Consider the following 20,881-nt stretch of genomic DNA (forward strand, 5'->3'; position numbering starts at 1 on the left):
CTTTCTCTCCTATTCCTGCCTCTCGGGATTTTTATCCAAATATTTGGCTGTTCCCTTGGGACATCATTCCCTTAAGGGTTTTAGGCTTTTGGAAACCAAGGTAAAGACCTTCCTTCCATTCTGCTTTCTGCCCTACTGCATCCCTTCCCTGAGGTGTTGGACAAACAACCTAGTCCTTTGAATCTAAGCAAGAGCAAAAGGAAGAAAAACTAATCAGTCGGTCAATATCTCAAAGATGCTACCTGCCACAAAAGTGAGCATTCTTCTTCCTGGAGTACTGAGGAGAAGCTAGCGGGGGAGGATTCGTGGCTTTGGGATTCCAGTTGTGTCTTCCTTGGAGATAAAAGTTGAGAAGCAACAGTCATTCCCTTAGCAAGTAAGAAGAGAGGGAGCGGCTTTTTAAAAACACATTTATTTTAAAATTTTACATCATCTTTGGGTAATTCAGAATTCGGTTAGGCATGTTTCAGACACTTCTGAGATCGAGGTCTCCAAACCAAGGTGAATAGCTTATGTGATTGAAGGATTGGGGGATCTCATGATACGGGATGAAGAGATGGCTACTGACAAAGACACAGCCCCCTTGGGACGGGGACTTTCCCGCAGTACTCAATCACCATTTTTAAATTATCTGTTGCAAATATAAAACATCTCACCAGACCAACAATAATACCCCTGTCTTATTTGCATTTTACTAGTTTCCATATAGAGAGAACACAGAATTAAAGTTCTGTAGACCCAGAACCACACTTAAGTTAATCTGATCCCTTATATTAATAATAACAATTAAAAGCTAGCATCTACCCAGTGTAGTTTCAGTGTCCACACCAATGCCTATCTCCTGCTGGTGGAATGCCGCCTTCCTCTCAATGTGTGTGATTCAAAGATTGCAATGAGTGTGTCAAACCAGAACCTAAAGCAAGCTGGGAATTCATGGGCCCAGATCGGTGGAAAAGATTCCCTCCATACAGCAGGAAGCAGCCCAAGTGCTTGGCCCATTCCCAAGCAGAAAGGCCAGAGCTGCAAGGAGTTGGGGGGGAAGTGGGGGAGGAGGACGAGGAGGAGGGACACTTTTGCATCTGCACCCTCCATTGCCTCGGATGATTTCCTGGGTGATCCAGGCAGGGTAGTTGTTGTCTCCCAGTAGTAGGATAGTTAATTCCCTGATGACAGGACCCCCTCTCTGGCCTCCCTCAAAGCAAGATCCTGCCCAGGTGTGAGCTTGGAGCAGGTCCTTAGTAAAGGGAGGAAGGCAGGGAGCGAGGGAGGGGAGGAAGGAGAGAGAAGGAGGGAGGAAACCACCACGTACTGAGCACCTGCTATGGGCCAAGTACAGAACCGGGCCAGGTGTAACCCTTACAACAGCCCTGTGAGGTAGGCTCATCACCCCCATTTTACAGATGTGGAAACAGAGTCTCAGGAAAATTCGCTCATGGCGGCATGGCTAGTATATAGGGGAACATCAGCCCTCCCCAGGACTCCTGCTACTGCCTATATGAGCCAAGGGTTTGGCAGCACATGAGCACTCCAGCTCCCAGACGACTGGTCTAGAGCTCAAGCTTAAGAGGCCCTTGAGCACACGGGTCTAGGAGCCCTGGCTCTACAGTATTATTTTGTGACCTTGAGTGAGTCCTCTACCTTCTCCTCACCAGGGGCCAGACCAGTCCAATGTGGTTCTCCACTGGAGAAGGGGGGGTAGCAAAACTACCCAGGAAGCATGTTTGTACACCACTCTGATATTGCACCCTTGCTGGAGGGGTGGAGGGCATGGCCGTCTGATAAACCTTGTGAGAATCAGTTATGATCTCTAAGGTTCTGACTTCTGAGAGCAACTTTAAATTCTAGGGAACCACATCCCCACTCCCTGAGAGACATTCCGCAAAAGGCCCATGAAGGTGAAAGAAATCATCGGATCAGGATACTTTTAAAGTACAAAATGCTTAAAAGTAATTTGAAAGAGGGAAAAAATCTACTGCCTTAAAGGGGAAAACAAGATGGCAGCTAGGAGGGGGTGGGGCGGGCATTAACAGGGAAGCAGTGGACAAGGTGTGCGAACCCAGCTGCAGCCAAGGGTCCGGCCAGGCCGAGCACGGACAAATCTGGTTTTTGGCATCTGGCTTGCCAGGTGTCTGCCATGGGGCTGCGCTCAGGCAGGGGAAGTGGTTTCCTCAGAAAATAACGAGCCTTGAAGTTCAGGCAGACCTTAGAGAAAAAATATGGGCAATAAAGGCAAAAAGGAAAACACAATTCAGATGACTCAAACATCTGCTTGACATGTTTCTCCAGTCCTCTAAAATCTCCGCAGCCCAGCTCAGCGAAGCCCTCTCTGACCCATAGACACAGCAAATGCGTGGCCCCTCCGAGCGTGCAAGCCCACAGCACGGCAAGTCGGCCTCTCCGCCAACCCCCCACCCACCCCCGCCGGCTGTGAACTGAGCACACTGAATCCTCCATCTCTCTCCCACTGAACTGTGAGCAACCAGAGGATGGAGACCGCGCCCTTCTGTGGCTCTCTTCTCCATAGGGAGAGTATGTGGGTTCATCAAGACCCTTTGCGCATAAGGACCCGCCAAACCAGCTAAAGTGATTGGAATGCCACGTCTCCCAGGGGCATGGACCTTGGGACCAACTTTGTTCTGGAGGAATCGAGCGTGTTTCCTATGCCCCGTACCACTTACTGGCTCCCCAGAGCCACCCTATATGTGGGCACAATCATAATTTGGGAGAATTTCTTCCACACATGAAATCAGTGTCTAGGTGCAGATTTCGAGCAATAGAGAGAACTGGTTTGTGAGAATAACATCATTCTGATGAGGAAAACAGCCCAGCTTTGGCAGCCCTGGTGGGAAAGGTGCATGGAAAGAATGCTAGGTGTGTGTGTATGTGTGTGTGGCTGGAGGCTTTGGGTTCGCACACCTCTGCAACTACGAGGCAGGCTGGACCTGGCTGGACCTGGCTGCTTGCCGTTGGGACTTCTGCAGCCTGAGGCTTTTGTTGACAGAAGGCCCACCGTGCAGGCTGGATTGTTCAGGAACGTGATCTGCCCAGACTTGGTGGAGAAGGGCTAGGGGGCCTGACCAGGGAGCCCATGTTCAGCAGCGAATTCTCCGGAAGCCAGGCAGTGTAGCTTTTCCCAGCAGGTATATGTCCTCGTCTGTGCCCTGGTTGAGGTGCTTCACCAGATTCTTCTCAAAGAGGAGTGGGTGGTAGGCGCCCATTGTGCAGGCATTGTCGAAGAACTTCTGGTAGTAGTAGCACACGTCGGTCTTGCGCTTGGATGGGAGGAACTCGTAAATATCCACCTGGTCACATAGCGTCATCATGATCATGATACCTGAAGAGGAGAGAAGAGGTAAGTTCTCCGGACAACCCACCCCCGCACCCTGAAGTTCAGCCCCATGAGTCCAGCAGCTCAGGAACCCAAATCTGGGGAGAGGTCTATCTGGAGTTTCTATTTATTACTGTGATTCCCAATCTGAGCCCGGCCAGTAAGCCAGTCCAGCAGGCTGTTCCTTGGGGTGCGGGGCTGCTGAGCCCTATGCACCTGTGAACCCCCAGCACCTAGGTCAGGGGCTGGTGCGTGGCAGCTTCTCTCTAAACACTAGAGGCCTGAAGTGGTCCATCCGTCGGTCACTGGGTTTATCAGTGTGAATAAGCTAAATGAAGAGAGAGGACAAGATGACTGAGGAGACAGTACCATCACATGTACATAGTACTTTCTAGCACTTTTATATCCTGCAGGAGCCTTGCAGATGGCGCTGACTGGGAGTTGTTGTTTCTTACAGTGCTTAGGAAAAACAGTGTGGGCAGGGAGACTGTCCTTCCCTCAGCAGGGAGGAGGGCGCTCAGCGGGAGGAGCCTGCCTGCTCTGTGTTGATGGGCTCTGCTAGTTCTGGCAGGAGACGGAGCGGAGGCGGTGAGACCAGGTTGGTGTTCTCAGGGAGGCGGCACAGAACTCTGTGCTGGAGACATGACCCCAACAAGAGGCAGGAGACTCCTGCGATACCCACACCTGTCCCCACCTGGCTCAAGCACCTCAAGCAGGATATGTCCCTCTCTGGGCCTCAGGTTCTCCATCTGCCCCAAGGGGCGATCCACCCACTCCTCCTACCACCCAGGCTGTTGCTGGGATACAATCAGATCATGGCTCTCAGACCCTTTCTGACAACCATAAATATAGGGAAAGTTGAGGATGAAGCAGTCCTCAGTAAGAGCTAAAACTGTAAACTGCTAGCAGCAACTTTGTTCCAGAGGAATCGGATATGGGAGGGGCCCTCTCTGGCTGCCCCGGTCCAGTGGGGGAGAAAAGACACCTCTGCAACTCAACTGCTGAAGGCACGACAGAAGTGGCTTCTAGAAATTTCAGGAGGGAGCACTTCCTATGGGAGAGGCCTCAAGTAAACCTCCTGGAGGCACTGGTGTGGGGCCCGGCAGGGGCCGTGGCCATGAGGGATGGGCGAGGGGAGGGCTGGTGGGGAGGGGACAGTGGGGCGGTGGGAAAGTGTTCCCCAGGATGCTTTTCCAACTATTCCTGCTCCAAAGGGCTCCTGGAAGAGCCCCGAATGCACACATACAAAAGCTGAAGAAAAAGGTACGAAGACTTGCTACTGAGATGGCCCCCATCCCTTTCTCTACGGAGTGCCCCTGACAGTAAACACTTCCTTGTTCATGCACTCAGGGGGCAGTTACCACAGGGCTAGCCTGTGCCGCACCCAGAAGATTGAACTAAGAGACTCAACACCGAGTGTTGCAGGAGGGGAGGCGGGTGGGGGATGGGCTAGATGGGGGGTGGGCATTAAGGAGGGCACTTGTTGAGATGAGCCCTGGGTGTTGGTATGTAAGTGATGAATCACCAAATTCTACTCCTGACACCAATAGTATACCATATATTAACTAACTAGAATTTAAATAAAAATTTGAAAAAATATATAAAATTTAAAAAGAAAGAAGAAGAAAAATGCATCAAACTCAGTCCGCATCCTGAGGGAGTTTGCATCCCAGGAGGAGGGAGCTTCCCTTCCATGTGTTCAAGAAGAAAGTCTGAAGCCAGCATTCAGGACCCTCTGGACTCAGACTCCAGCCCAACTACACCAGCTCCCTCAGCTCCATTCATGACCCTCAAACCCAGGAAAGCTTTGCCACTCATTCTTCTCTCAGGGCCAGGACTAGGGTACTCACTGGGTTCAACAGATTTTTGAAATTTTGAATAAAGTATTATTGATTCTTGCTTTGTCCTCAGATGCCAGTATGGCTCAGCATAACATTATCACTGATCCTATATTTACTTAAAATTTTGATACTTCATGCAGGATAAAATCTTGCATTAATTGTGGTTTTTAAAAGATATTGTATTAACATTATTTAGCTTGTTACTGAAGTTTTTGGTGTCCCCTTAAATGGTACACCTGAGGCAAGTGCCTCCCTTGCCTCATATTCCAAATCCCAGCCCTGCTCCTCCTGTTTTCCTGCCCCCTCCCCAAGCCAAATCTGCCCCTCCCCCAGGCCTGGCCCAATGCCACTCCTCTACTGAGCTCTCTGACAGCACCCCAAAAGGGGTGCTCTCTCCTGGCACAACCGGGTGGTGGCTCCCTCCTGGCTTCGGACACCTGACTGAACTCCCCCACCAAACACCCTAAAGGAGAAGGAGTCTATCTTATTGATCTCTGGATCTTAGCTAGAACTTGGCACAGCGTAGAAATGCAGCAAAAACCTGGCAATTGTTTGGTGAACAAAGGAATGAATGAATGAATGAAAGCCCATTCTCTAATCTCTTCTAGAAACAAACACGAGAGGTCTTTCGCCAGATACGGACTCACCAAGCATCCCAGAGGATGGGGGGTTGGGCTGAATCTCCTCTGGGGAGACTTCTTGAATGATGTCCCACAGCTGCCAAGGCATCTGGGGCCTGAGGATGTAAAAGGGCTGGTCGGGATGCAGCTTGCGGTAGCTCTTATAGTTCTCGAAGAAGCTGTAGTCGGGGCTCTGGTACCACTGAAAGAGAAGGAAATGGTCTTCTCAAGGAGGGAGGTGCCTTGGAGCCCCTTCCTCGGAGCGGATTCCAGACTTCTCCACGTCACTGCTCTCACTTGCTAGCAGAGGGGACCCAGCACGTGGCCTATGCTCACAGGGAATTTTGAGCTTGGTGACCCTGGCACAGCTTCAGACTTCGGGATCATGGACTCTGGGAATGCTATCAGAGCTCAAAGGGGCCCTTGGCACCATCTAATCCCACCTCTCATTTTTAAAGGGCTGAAACCTGGGGCACAGCTTGCCACATCTGTGGGCTGGGAGCCCCTGTTCTGCGCCAGGCACACTTGAGTTCTAAGTGAACGGTTCTACAACTGTGGAGGCTGAGGTGGCGAGGGCGCCAGCGATCACCAGAGCCCGTCAGCTCCTGGTGGGTCTGACTTCAGAAGGCGGCGTCCCCAGGGCGGTGCGCTCCATCCTTCGGCCCTGCCGCCAGGCTCCTGAGGCACTGCGGCGCCACCAGGGAGAGGCCGGCTGACATGCATGACAAACAGCAAGAGCGCCATTCTGGAGAGGGCACGGAGCAAGCAGGCCTGAGACTCCCGTCCCCTTCCTGAAAGAGAGCCCTCCGCTTAGTAGACCAAATCCTGGGACAGGCGACTTCCCCTCTCCACATTCTAGTCTTCTCACCTCTAAAAGGGCAAGGGCCATGCCTCTATCTACTTCCCTATGTTGTTATGAGTGAAATGGGAAGAATTCTGGAAGCCGGAAGTAGGTCAAGCATGATGATTCTGTCCTAGGAATGAGTAAGCACTGTCTATTCCTGCTGATCTGCCTCAGAAATAACTGTATGAGATGGACACAACCCCACCCCAGGCAGTGACAAATCCAGTCACTGTTACTCCTGCCCCAGACCATCATTAGGAGAGAAAAACATGGCCCTGCGGGGCAGAGCACAGAGGGCGCTGGTATCAGACAGGAATACTTCTGCGCTGCTAGTCTGGATGAAGCGTGTTCCCTCAAACGGAAAGAGCCAGTCCTCAGGGGTGGCCCAGGTCGGCCATGACGTTCAAAACCCAGGAACTCGGGAACGTCCACAGGCAAACAGAAGACTTGTTCCCTATTTCCCGTGGACACCCACTTACCTTTGGGATATCTGAATGGTAAACAGATGGGTCCCACACAATTAGGATTCCCTCGTTGTACAGACTGTCTTTGAGGAAGCGCCCTTCAGTGGTGACCAGCTGCAGGAAGAAACAGACAAACTGTCACCCGGATGTTGACATGTAAACATTCTTCATGGAGTAATAACTGACAGGTGGCAAGTACCACCTGAGGCACTTCATTTCAGTGATCCATGAGATCAGCTGTCAGATGTTCACCTTAAAAAGCACATGTTGCCCAGGGGGAGACTGAGAGAAATAAACGATGGAAACGAAATCAAGAACTGCCTGAAAATAAAAGCAAGAATCACAATAATTGCTCCCCACCTCGACCCCTCACCATCACGAGGTGGAGACGTAATCAGTATCACTGTAATAATATCTCAAGAACGACTAGGTACATCCCAGAGAGCAGCAACTTGCCACGAGCCTCTGAGCTACCCCGTCCCCTCACGCCTCCTCCAAAGGCAGGAAGGCCCTGGAAGCCTGAACAATATAATCTCACTTTCTCAGGATATCTTTGAGACATGAACTATTAGCGGTGAGCCCACCTTAGCTGGGGATCATGTGGTTGTACTGGGTGCTAAGGAGTCCCCAGGGAGTCACAGGGTGCCAGTGTGAGTATGGCCATGAGGTGAGTGAGGTAAACCTTTCTGTTTACCTCAACACATGGCCATCTAAAATAAAGATTCCCTGAAATAAAAATTTCCCAGCCTCTCTTACAGCTAAGGCTGGCCACATGATAAAATTCTGGCCAAGGGTGTGTGAGCAAGTGTGACTTCCAGGAAGTGTCCTTAGAGGCAGAGTCATGCCTTTCCTTGTTCATTCCTCCCTCCTGCTGGCTGAAAGTGGATGTGATGGCTGGAGCTGGAGCAGTCATCTTGGACCATGAAGTTGAAGTCACATGATTGAACGGCAAATGCACAAAGTAGTAGGAGCCCCGGGTTCCTGACACACTGGAACACCATAGCAGCTCAGGAATGTCCACCCTTGGACTTCTTTTACACGAGATAGAAATACATTTTTATCTTGTTAACCTTGTGTTGAGGGGTGGGCAGAGTGTTGCTGTCACTAACAGCCGAACCTAATTCTACTTAGTACTGTGAGGAGCTTGTCTGGGAATTGCAGGTTGTCCAGTGCAGCTAGGGTACAGAGGGAGAGCTAGAAGGTGTTAGAAAAATATAGGCAGGGGCCATGTCAGGGAGCTTAGAGTTTTTTCAGTAGATTATGGGACCAGTGACCGCTTTTAAGTGAGAAGAATATAAACTGACCAGAGTTCTGGAATGTCTCGAGTTTGAGAGAAAGGGAGGCCAGGTAGAAGTTGCCATTGCAGCCTAAGAAACGATGGAGAAGGAACGAAGACCAGGAGCTCCCACTGTCAGCTGTAGACCTGCAGACTCACTGGGTGTTGAGAGGGAAGCAAAGGGGCTTAAAGGTGACTCCTAGACCTCAGGCCATTTCCTAAAATGAGAATGTGGAAAGAAAAGCAACTGGCATGTGCCTGTGGTGGTGAGGTGGGGATCTGAAGTTCAAGGTTGAGACAACTGGCCTCAAGGCCCACAGCTGAGGGGCCACAGGATCGAGGAGCGTCTTCGGATGTTAAGTGTGATCCTCTGTCCGTGGGCAGCATTGTAACCCCCGGCACAGGCATTCTGTGCTGCAGTCCAAAGAAAGAGTGGGCATCCCGGCAGATGGGGCTTTGCAGGACAGACACGATCGAACTGGGGACAGGGAGGCCCAGGGAGCAGCGCGCACCCTTCCGAGACAGAATTCTACAACTACGTTCCCTATTCCCACCCCACTCCATGCCCCTCAAAGCAGCTGGTATATTGAGAGCCTGAGTCTTTTCTTGAGCCATGCTTCTTTCTCCGCGGAGTACCGATGCCGGGCAATGTTTGCGCACTTGAGAGAATTAGAGATAACTGCTCCTCTCCAGTCATCTGCTTAGTATAGAAGAAGGAGGCCAGCGGCAGCAAGCTCTGCTAAGGCTTTCCCAGCATCTGTGGCTTCACAGGCCTCAGAAATCCCAAGAGAGCTGCTCAAAAGTCTTCTCCTTTCCGACAACGAAGAACAACAATGAGAGCAACAGATGCAATCTGATGATGTTTATTCCAAGCCAGGTACGTTCATACATTATCTCAGTTCATCTCTGCAACCGCCCCAGGAGGGAATTACGAATATGCTCGTCTTATAAATAAGGCAATAAACTCAGAGATGCTAATAAACTCACCCAAGCCATACAGCTAGTAAGCAGGGGGTCTGAACTGGAGCCCTTCTGTCTGACTCCAGAGTCCGCACTTCTGACCTACATCATGCACTGCCTCCCACAAAGCGGGTAGGGTGGGTCAGCCGTGGGTCTCGGGAGGAGATGCCAAAGAAAGCGGTTGATGAGGGAGACAGACATGTCATGAGAATGTTGCTTCTTGTCTGAGTCGTAGCAAGCACGGCTGGAAGATCCTCGAGGGGCTGGACCCAAGTCTGTCATTTTCAGATGGGTAAACTGAGGTCCATAGAGAAGAGAGACTTGTCCCAGGCTTCCAAGTGAGCTTGGGACAGAGCCAGAACCAGAGTCTAGAGGTTGGCTCCTCCCCAGTGTTCTTTGTTTCCCCCCAGGGCTGTAGTCAGAAACCACGAGACATCTGAGTAAGTGAGCACCCTAGCGGGGCCTGGGTCACCCTCGGTTCTCACCATACACGGTGGGGAAGTGGCTGTTCACTCGAGCTACTTGATGAAGCAAATGACAAAGCATGAAACTGAGAAGAGGTGAAGGCAAGGGCTAGTTTATCCCAAGGAGGAAAAGAAAGTGACCGCAGCCGGGACCTGTGTGGGGACAGGGGAGAAGCTAGCAAGCACCCCTTGAGCTTAAATGGACACAGCTCTGAACTTTCCAGACTCATTCTGGTGGCCCTTACGTGAGATGTAAAGATTTCCTCAAACACAAGAGAGCCTCAAAACTGCTTGGGGAAGTGTGGCAGTGCTCTGCGTCTGACTCACTCTGTGGTCTTAGGAGGGTTGCTTCCCCTCTCCAGGCTAATGTGCCTTATTTATAGGACAGGACCGCCCTGGAAGGCCCAGCCTGGGTGGCCAGCCATGCCTGGACAGCATCTCCGTCTGCCATTTTCCCCAACTGCAGCACTAGGCACTGGGGAGAGATCAAGGTCTTCTCAAATGCCCCTGTACTTAACCTCGTGCAGAGTCTTACCTGAGATCAGGTCAGATCCCAGGAGCCTCATGATGCGGAAAGTCGGTCATTGCCACAGCACCTGAGCCCCAAGGAACACCTGCCAGGAAAAGGCTACACCAGGGAGATGGGGTGGTGCTGTTATATAAACCTGTTTATAAGGTCATCTCTCCAGTCACAAAGCAAGAAATGCTCACGGCAGAAAGAAAAGACAAGAATATACACATCTGTGTATATATATATATATATATATGAATAAGAAAACAACCATCAATCATTGCATTTGTCAGATATTGCCTGTATGAATATGTTGGTCTTTTTTCTTCCTAAATCTTTTTTCCCTCACAATTATGGGCTGAACTGTGCCCCCTTCCCCCCTACCAAAATTCCTATGTTGAAACCCTAACCCCTATGTGACTATATTGGAGATAGAGCCTTCAGGGAGATAATTAAGGTTAAATGAGGTCACAAGGATGGGTCCCTAATATGATAAGATTGCTATCTTTATAATAAAAGGAAGAGACACCAAAGATCTCTCTCTCCACACGTGCACGGAGGAAAGGCCATGTGAAGATGTAGAGAGAAGGTGGCCATCCACAGGCCAGGAAGAGAGCCCTTATCAGAAACCAACCTTGATGGCACCTTGATCTTGTACCTCTGGCCTCCAGAATTGTGAGAAAATAAATCTCTGTTGTATAAGCCACCCCATCTGTGGTATTTTGTTATGGCAGGCGTAGGAAACTAATATACCCCGTGTGTGTGTTTGTGTGTGTAGATACTGGTAACTGTAGAGTCTAGACGTAGTTGCTTTGTTAAACTCACACAACAAGTCTATGTCTTCTCATTTATCCCTCACAATATTCCCCAGGCCCGAACAGGGCATGAAAAGGAAGCTCTAAGAAGTTACCTAACGGGCCCAGGATCACACAGCGAGGAAGGGACAGAGCTAGGATACAAATCAAGGCCTTTCTAATCTCTTCCCACTGTACCAGACAACTTTCATTCAAAACAGTAAGGGATGACAAAAGAGTCTGTGTTCTTGTGCCAGATTTTGCCAGAGTTCCAAGGCTAGTTAGTGCTATAGGAAGACAAACAAGCGGTGGTCGAGGTCCTGAGTAGATATGAAAAATGAAGTCCGGACCACGGTAAAGCGGACCTGGACAGGATGCAGGTGCTCTAACAGAGAGAAGGGCACCTCAAGTGGAAAGCCACCACAAACCCCAAATCAGAGGGGCCTGTAATTCTACCTGGCATCCTAGGAAGTCATCAAAAGAACCATGAAGTGTAAGAAGAAGTAATGTTGGAAACTGCTTAAATGTCCAAGCAGAAGAGGTTACGAGAATAAGCTACTGAAACTTAGCTACCAAGGAGTACTATGCAGCTATGACAAAGAAGGAGGAAGATCTCTACAAGCTGATAGGGAGTGATTTCGAGAAGATACTGGGGGAAAACAGTACAAAAGAGTAGACAGAGCCCACTGCACTACATTCTGTGTGAGAAACAAGGGGAATTGAGAAAGCATATATACATCTATGTATCTTGACCGACACAAACACAGAAGGACAAATCAGAACACAGTGCAGGTGGCTACCTACCAAGGGTGGCGATGGAACCACGTGGCAGGAATTTAGGGGGGAGTTAACACTTCTCTGGGTATGCCTTTCTGGATAGTTTTGAATTTGGGGAACACGTTAATATTCTGCATAATTTAAAAAGAAGGAAAAGAAAACCCGAAAACTGAAACAAAATGGATACAACTGAATTTCAAATGAATTCAACAATCTCAGTGGAGAGAAACAGAAGGACGAATCCAGGTAACTTCAGGATACATTATGTGACCACATAACCTCAGTCTCGGGCAGGGTGTGGGGGAAAACTGCAAACCCAGCCTGAACTCTCTCTGGTGGGCTTGCTGTATGGAGAGATGTGCAAAGCAATTTCAAACTGTCTTAGGGGCGTTACCAATGAGAGCAAATAAATAAACGGGTGAAGGTGTTAGAAGCAGGATTCTCACTGTGAGAGAAGGGGGAATGCAAATACAGAATGGGGAAGGCAAGGGATACCTGATGTGGACAGACTGAACCCGGTCGGGGCCTGTCATTTCTAAAACAGGCATATCGGCATGTATACGCACGTGTCTACGCACGCCCGCAGGCGTATACACGTATTTAGTAAGTGCATGAATGCACGGGTACGTGTATCGTGTGTGTACAAGTATACACATGAGTATATACGTGCTCCATTTCCTAGCTCTCCCTACTCTAAGGGCCAAGAAGCAAAGATACCTCGGTAGGCATGAACCACCTAGCACCCAGAGCTTGGTTTCTAATATCGACTTTTACTTAAAAGAGCCAAGACTCCTTGGAAAAAATGACATATCCCAGAGCTAAGGTAGGTTAGTATGAGGAAATGTATGTATACACAGTGTTCTGGATCAGAGACAGATTTCTTATTTAATACTTTACAGTAGATAATGAGTGTGCTAGTCCCTCTTTGCCCAAGCTCCAAAATCCATAAAACTTTCCTCGATACCTCAGTGCTCCTGCAAAAAGCCCTGGACTCCTACTGAACTCTTCATATACCATCAGAATAAACTCTGTAGCTATTTGTCTAGTTAATTGCTCTGCTCTGGTTCAAAACCTAATAAAACTTCTCTTATCTCCCCAAGAAGCCAAACGGTTATAGCCCAGATGACATCTCAAGGTTAATATAGAGATATGCTAAGAGGCCAGGAAGGCCGGAGCAGGAGGAAAGAAGCCCGGGAACTGACAGACATCCCTAGTTTCACATCTGAGTGTGTTCATATTCTAAAGGGCTGGAGTAAGAAGGGGGCCCTTTTAGAAGGGGTAGAGGACAGCCACCTCCTGCCTTTATAAGTGGTGTGTGTGTCACAGGGGGGCGGGGGGAGATACTTACTTTTTGTCCCTTCCCTATGGGGTATCTGGCTAGGCACGTAGGATAATTGATCTGGCTCTCAGGGCATTGCCCTGAGAGGAGGAGCTTGGGCAAAGAGGGACTAGCACATTCATTATCTACTGTAAAGTATTAAATAAGAAATCTGTCTCTGATCCAGAACACTGTGTATACATACATTCGGATAAAACTAATAAAGATGAAACATTTAAAATGTGACAGATAAGAAAAAAATTAACTGGAATATCCTGTTATGCCAGAAGATACCAGAGTGTTAAAAAAAAAAAAAAAAAATGATGAGAGCCAGCTTCAAGGAACTCCCACTGGCCAAATGTAAGACAATTTGAACGCCAAAGTAATTCAGAACAGTGATGAATTACAAACCATTGAAGAAACAGGAATCCATGAGTTCTTACCAATAATAAATGGAGAAAGAAAGGAGGGGAGGGAGGGAGGAAATAAATGGAGGAGAAGGAAGGGCTCTCGCTCACAGTAGAACTCTGAGCACCAACCCAATGACGCAGAGCAGGGGGAGCTATAGTGAGAAGACCACCATTTTACAACCATCCTAGTAAAGACTGGTTCAGGCAAAAGTGAGCCAGGAATGCTAAATATAGGAGGAGATTTTGGTGAGGAGCAGAATAGTGGCACAGTATTAAAGTGTTCACCCATAGACTATAAGGGAAAGATAATAACTATAAAAGTGGAGAAATCAGACGATACCTTATCCAGGTGATCAAAATTAAAATCAGCTGAGGGGCAGACAGACATTGGAGGCTCTTAGGAGCACCCAACATCCCAGCCAGGAATGTATGAACTGAATTTAATATTGAGTAAGCATCGGACAAACCCCAAATTATTTATTTTTTTGAAGAAGGACTTGATTCTTCAAAAATGCCAGTGCCTTAAAAGACAAAGAAAGGCTATGGAAATATTCCAGATGAAAGGAGACAAGACGGGCACAGCAACTAAATGCACTACCTGATCCTGGACTAGATCTTGTACAGAAAGAAAAAATATATATATATGTCATAAAAGATATTATTAGGTCAGTTAGCAAACAGATCCATCTAGCATTTCAGACAGATTAAACTACGTTATCAGCATAAATGTATGAGGTTGATAACTGTACTTTGGTTGCGTAAGACAGTACCGGAAATTCTTAGGAAATACAGCCTAGGGTGTGTATTAACTCAGTCTATTCAGGGGCTACTATAACAAAATACCAGAAACTGAGTGCCTTAAGCAGCAGACATTTATTTCTCATAGTTCCAGAGGCTGGGAAGTCCAAGATCAAGGCACCAGCATACTTGGCTCCCCAGTGAGAGCCCCCCACTCCTTGCTTACAGATGGTTGCCTTCTCATGTCCTCATGAGAGAAAGTGAGCTCTGGTCTCTTTCTCTCTTCTTATGAGGGCACTTCTCATGTCCTCATGAGAGAAAGTGAGCTCTGGTCTCTTTCTCTCTTCTTATGAGGGCACTTCTCATGTCCTCATGAGAGAAAGTGAGCTCTGGTCTCTTTCTCTCTTCTTATGAGGGCACTAATCCCATCATAGAGGCCCCACCCTCGAGACCTCTTCTACATCTAGTCATTTCCCAAAGGCCCCATTGCCAAATACCACTGCACTGGAGGTTAGGGCTTCAGCATATGAATTCAGGGGAGACACATTCAGTCCATAAGAGTCTGCCCCTGCATCCTCCAAAATCACATCCTTCTCACATGCAAAATAGATTAATTCCACCCAACCTCCCCAATGTCTCAACTCATTCCAGCATCAACTCTAAAGTCTGAAGTCTTAAGTCTCATGTGAATATTATCTAAAGCAGGTAAGAGTGAGACAGTTCATCCTAAAGCAAAACTCTTCTCCAGCTGTGAACCTATGAAACCAGAAAAGTAGGTACTTCCGAAATATAGTGGTGGGATGGCATAGGATAGGCATTCCCATTCCAAAAGGGAGAAATCGGAAGGAAAAAAGAGGTGACAGGTCCCAAGAAAGTCCAAAACCTAGAAAAGTAAATACCACTAGATGTTAAGGCTTGAAAAGAATCCTCTTTGTTTCAATGCTGTGCCCTCTGGACCCACGGGGGTAGCGGTCCCACCTCTGTGGCTCTGCCAGGCCGCAGTCACACCCCCAAGGCCCTGAGCAGCTACCATCCAGCCTATTAAAACCAAGGCCCCCCTCCCACCTTTGAACCCAAGGATGCAACCTTGGTGATTTCTGAATCACCTTTGGGATCATGCTTTTCCTGTCGTCGTGAAGAACAATACCCAGTCATAGCCCAAGAGCTCTATAGTCCTGTCCTATGGGACCTAAGAGGCATACAGCCTTCCCCTACTTTGTCCTGTATCCGTCCCCTTCAGCTCAAGCTGACAGTGCTTCTGCTGGGAAGGCTGAGTAGGTCTGTGGTTCACACCGTTGCTGATCTCCTTATCAAATGGCTTTTGGGGCCACCCCTTCGTTTTCTCTTCAGAACAAGCTTTCTCATTTTTTTGCCATATAGATAAGCCGAGAATTTTCCAGATCTTTAGTTGTTTCCTTTTCGCTAAACAATTCCTTTTTTAATTCATTTCTCTTTTCTCACATCTCACTAAATGCAGTCAGGAGAAACCAAGCCAGTCCTTCAACACTTTGCTTAGAAATCACCTCAGGTAAATCATCCAATTTCTTTGCTCACAAGTTCTACCTCCCACAGAACACTAGAACTCAGTTCAGCCAAAATCTCTGTCACTTTATAACAAAGATCACTCTCCATTGTTCAAGAACATGTTCCTCATTTCCATCTGAGACCTCACCAGAAGGGCCTTTGTTATCCATATTTCCGCCAACATTCTGTTCACAATTATTTACATATTCTCTAAAAAGACAGAAGCTCTCTTTCCAGCTTTCCTCTACTCTTTTTGAGCCCTCACCAGAATTTCCTTTAGCGTCTATATTCTAGCATGTCCTTCAAAACTCCAGCTTCTACCAATTACCCAGTTCCAAAGTTACTCCACATTGTTAGGGTTTTGTCATAGTAAAACTCCTCCTCTCAGAACCAAAAAATCTTAGCTCAGGCTGCTATGACAAAATACCATAGACTGGGTGGCTTAAACAACAGACATTTACTTCTCATGGTTCTGGAGGCTGAGAAGTCCAAGGTCAAGGTGCCCGCACATTTGGTTCCTGGTGAGGGTGCTCGTCTTGGCTTGTAGATGGCCGCCTTCCTCACATAGCAGACACATCACGGGGGGACTCACACTCAAGACCTCATCTAACTATATTTATCTCCCAAAGACCCCATTTCCAAATACAATCACATTGAAGGTTAGAGCTTCAACATATGAATTGGGGCTGGGGGTGGGGACATAAAGTTTCTGCCCATAATAAGTATTTAGGAATTAATGTCTACAATATATACAATTTATTCTCAAATGAAAAAATATTACAAAGAATGAACAGAGCAGATAATACAGCAATGGGGTAAAAAGAAAAAATAGTAAGTGCATCTGGATAAAGAGTATACGGGCACTCTTTGTATTAGACATTATTGCAACTTTTCTGAAAGTATTAAAGTATTTCCAAATAACAAGTTCAAAAAATTTTTTTAAAGAATTTGGAGAAGTTTGGAGGCAGTCCACTGAGTGAGCAGAAGGTTCTCTAGACTATACTTCATTCAACAAATATTTATTGCACATTTACTATGCAATGGGCACTGGTCCTGGCACATGCGCATATGAGTGAACAAAACAGACAAACACACCTCCTCTCGGAGACCAGACGTCACGGTGGCAGAGCTAGGCAACAAGTGAGATGGGCAACTAGGATGATGGGAGTGAGAGGTGTGGACTGGGAAGGTGCCAGCAGAGAGCCAGGGAGGAGCCTAACCCAGCTGTGAGGAGGCCTTCATCCTGCCCTGGGCCTGCCATTACCCTCTGGGCATTGTGCAGGCCACCTTCTCTTCCCAGGCCTGGGTTGTGTCGCTTGGAAAATGAAATGACCCGAGGAGACCCTGGGCTCCACAAGGGCAGGGAGCATGTCTGTCTCTGTTTTACTGCTGTTGTGGGCTGCTCAATCCCAGCTCCCTACATAGAGGCTGGCACAGGGCAGGTGATTAAATAGGAACTTCTGGAATGAATTCATGGCTTGTTGATCTTCAAAGTCCTTTTAAGCTCTGTGAATTCCAGTACTGCTCGAATCACCACAGAGGATGTCCTATCACATCAGACATCACGTCAGATTCTACAGACATTTAAAAGGATGATGAGGGAAATAAGTAAATCTTTTACAAAAAGATAATGAGGGCGTATTATGAACGTTATGCCAATAAATTCTATGACTTAGAAGAAATGAACAAATTCCTTGAAGGACACGAATTGCCAAAGCTTGGTCAGAAAGGAACAGGCAACACGAACAGTCCTAAATCTATTAAAGAAATTGAATTTGTAGCTAAAAAACTTCCCACAAGGTAAATTATAGGCCTAGAAGGCTTTCCTGGCAACTCTACCAAACATTCAAAAAAAGAGAAATACCAGTTCTATACAAACTCTTCCAGAAAATTGGCAAACCAACCTCCCTCCAAATCCCACCTCTCTCGAGTCCTTTCTGCCCTCCCCTGAGCAAGTCACTCAGACTCTTTGAACCTTGGTGTCCTCACAGAAAACGGTGGTTGGTAATCACACCTCACAGCATTGCCCCAAAGGTCCCATGAGATAAGGTACGTATGGGCCTCAGACGGAAGAAGTATTGAACAAGCGGCACCAGCTATGGTCTCAGGATAAGCCCCCGGGAGTGATCTGAGAATGTCCCGGTTGAAGTCCAATCAGGACACCCTGTTGCCATGCACGGGACGTGGGCTTTCTCTCCCCAACCTGGAAGAGAGCTGCTTAGGCAAACCTACCATGGCCTTAAATGAAATCTTTGCAGGATGGAGATTCACCTCTTCACTCACCACCTGGAAAAGATGCCTAAGAAGGGGGTAGCCTCCCAAACCCAAGAGATTTTTTAGGGCTCCTCCATGCTCCCTCTTCTCGATTGCTGCCACATACCAATCTGGAGGTCATACCCATTCTTTCTGAAGTCACGCTCTCCAGCCCCAAAGTGGTCCGCACGGCCTGGAAATCCTGCTCCGTTCCTCTGGCTGGCTCCTTCCTCTGCTCTCCTCACGCCAAGCCTTCTTTGCTCAAACCTCCTCTACGGAAACCCCTCTTCCCATCAGCCTCCTGACAAAAAGCCTCCCTTTCTCTACATCCTACTCTGCGCGGAAAATAGCAGCCCTTTCATCCTTCCACTACAAATGGCCTCCAGCTACACCTTTCCTAGCCTTCTTCCCTTCTGACTTCCCTCCTGTGGGGCTTGATCCTCGGTGGGGCTTTAGGTCAATCCCTCCTCCCCATCACTTACTTTTTGTCCCTTCTCTTCAGTATATTCAGTTTCCGCCTCTATCAACTGGTTTCTCCTCGTTGACTTAAAAAAAATGTTATGGTGGTAAAACACACATAACAGAAAGTGTACCATATCCACCATTTTGAAGGGTACAGCTCAGTGGCATTAAGTACATTCATGCTGTTATACAATCATCACCACCATACATGTCCAGAACTTCCTCATCTACCCAAACTGGAACTCTCTAAACATTAAACGATAATTCCTCACCACCCCCAGGCCCCGGAAACCACCGTTCTACTTTTCTGTCTATGAATCGGACTCCTCCAGGAACCTCACGTAGGTACACGCATACAGTATGTGCCCTCTTGTGACTGTCTTCCCACTGACTTTCAAACGTACTCAATTCTCTGCGATCTAAAAAAAATGAAAAGAACAGAAACAGGCCCTGGAACCCTCGACTCTATGGCTCTTGCCCTACTGCTCTTCTGCCCTTCAGAGCCAGCCTTCTCGAAAGAACTACCCGCACTGGCCTTCCTCATTCTTCACATTCATTGTGGCACGCACTCCTGACCCTACGCCCCAGTGGCTTCTGGCTCCGCGGCTCTCCCAGGCAGCTGCTGCCGGAGGTCACGGGTGGCCTCCCTCTTGCCGAAGAGAGAACAGTGCTTTTCGGCCTCACCTCGGTGCTGACTACCCCCCTCTTCCTGTGTTTGTTACCCAGAGCCCCTGCGGAGACTTTCTGTCTACACGCGGTCTCTCGTGCTCTCATTCGGCCCCGCCGTCTCACTGCCTCAGATACAGATGACTGGCAAATTCTGCCCCCCAGCGCAGAGCTCTCCGCGGAACTCCAGCCCCCTCTGTACAGCTAGCTGCCTGCTTGACATCTCTTCACAGGTATCCACGGGCAGCTCAGATCAACGCTCTCCAGAACCACAGTTTTTATCCCGCCCTCCGTCTGACCCCAGCCCACACAACCCGAAACGTCTTCAAGCACTTGCAATACCAGGTGCTCCAGCTGGCCAGCCACACGAGCCAGCAACCCAGTAGCACTGGCGGCCCCTCTCCCTTCACCCCTCGCCGCAGCCCCATGAACGCCTCTGGCCCACACATGCCAAATAGCTGTCGGATGCAGGCCCTTCTCACATTCACCCTCATTTCTCGTGTGCAGCAACTGCCAGTCTTTCCCCGCAAGAGCCTCCTAACTGTGTCTCTCCAGGGGCCACAGGGCCTCTGAGCAGATGGACGCCAGCAATGTTTGCAGAGTGCGAGTCTGGTCGTGCCACAGAGAATATCTCCTGACCACGGCGCCAGGATGTGGCTCCTCCTTACCTTCAGCCTCCGTGTTCACCACACCCCCCATGCACCCCCCTGCCCCCAGGGCCCTGGCCTGCCCCCTCCCACACGTGGCCTCACCTAGGCTGTTGTCTCTTCAGGAGAGACCCTAGCCCTTCTCATTCTCCACGCCTACACGGCTGTCTCATCTCCTCCAGGCTCCTGACGTCCCTGATATGGGCTCTGAGAGCACCTTGATCCTGTCCCTTGTAGTTCTCCGTTGCAACTGTCTATCTCTCTGCGTGAGGATTGACTGTAGCCGTAGGTGGTGGCCCGCGAAGGGGCCCAGCCTGCCGGGCTCCCCAAACCCATCTCAGCGTCGGCCCACATGAACATAAGAGTAGCTATCCTCCACTGACGTACGTGCCGGGTACTAGCTGCTCTGCATGGTCTTCTCGCTCATCCCTCCTAACAACCCTGTGCTGTGGAGAAGGTACTGCTATTCTCCCCTCTCCACACACGAACAAATGGAGGCATAAGTAACTGACGCAAGATCACTTAGCTATTAAGAGACAGAGCCAGGGTCTCAACCCTAGGCAGGCTGACTGCAGATCTATGTATTGACTACCACATTCTACTCAGTCCTGTCCATATTTGTGAAAGGGTTGGGGGGAGGGAGGCAAAGGTGGATTCAGAAATAGACGTTACACTGTAGCACTTCTTGAGGCGCTCTCCAGCTCCAGGATTTCTCTGGGGCACGAGAAGGAAAAGGAGAAAGAAGGGAAAGCTCATCCCACCTCCTCTGCCTTATTTTCTAGACTTGCCAGAGTCCAAGCAGCCATGAAGCTCCAGCCTCATCTCCCTCTATAGGGCAACACAAATCCATCCCCACCCCCACACCAGCCAGACCTGTTTGGATATCTCCCTCATTTCCCATGTGTCTCTGTCCTGCCAATACCACTTCTTAGAATGCCTCCCTATTACTATTTCTCCAAATCCCGCCCATATTTCAAAGTCTAG

The 20,881-nt window shown here is 48.7% G+C and overlaps 1 protein-coding gene across 9 annotated transcripts in view; it reads right to left on the bottom strand.

The window, feature by feature from the left end:
* Positions 1 to 393: 393 nt before the first annotated feature.
* Positions 394 to 20,881, bottom strand: part of ST6GAL1 (ST6 beta-galactoside alpha-2,6-sialyltransferase 1) — a 119,238-nt gene continuing 98,750 nt past the window's right edge. For all 9 annotated transcript variants that reach the window (XM_081831251.1, XM_081831265.1, XM_081831232.1 and 6 more), the window contains 3 exons: positions 7,113 to 7,211; positions 5,817 to 5,991; positions 394 to 3,334 (listed from right to left, as the gene is read on the bottom strand). In XM_081831251.1, the coding sequence (XP_081687377.1) occupies positions 3,093 to 3,334; positions 5,817 to 5,991; positions 7,113 to 7,211 (516 nt within the window). In that variant the 3' untranslated portion in view covers positions 394 to 3,092. The remainder of the gene's footprint in view (positions 3,335 to 5,816; positions 5,992 to 7,112; positions 7,212 to 20,881) is intronic.

This window comes from Leptonychotes weddellii, chromosome 1, assembly GCF_054177405.1.
Source record: "Leptonychotes weddellii isolate Sample4059 chromosome 1, ASM5417740v2, whole genome shotgun sequence".
NCBI classification, from domain to species: Eukaryota; Metazoa; Chordata; class Mammalia; order Carnivora; family Phocidae; genus Leptonychotes; species Leptonychotes weddellii.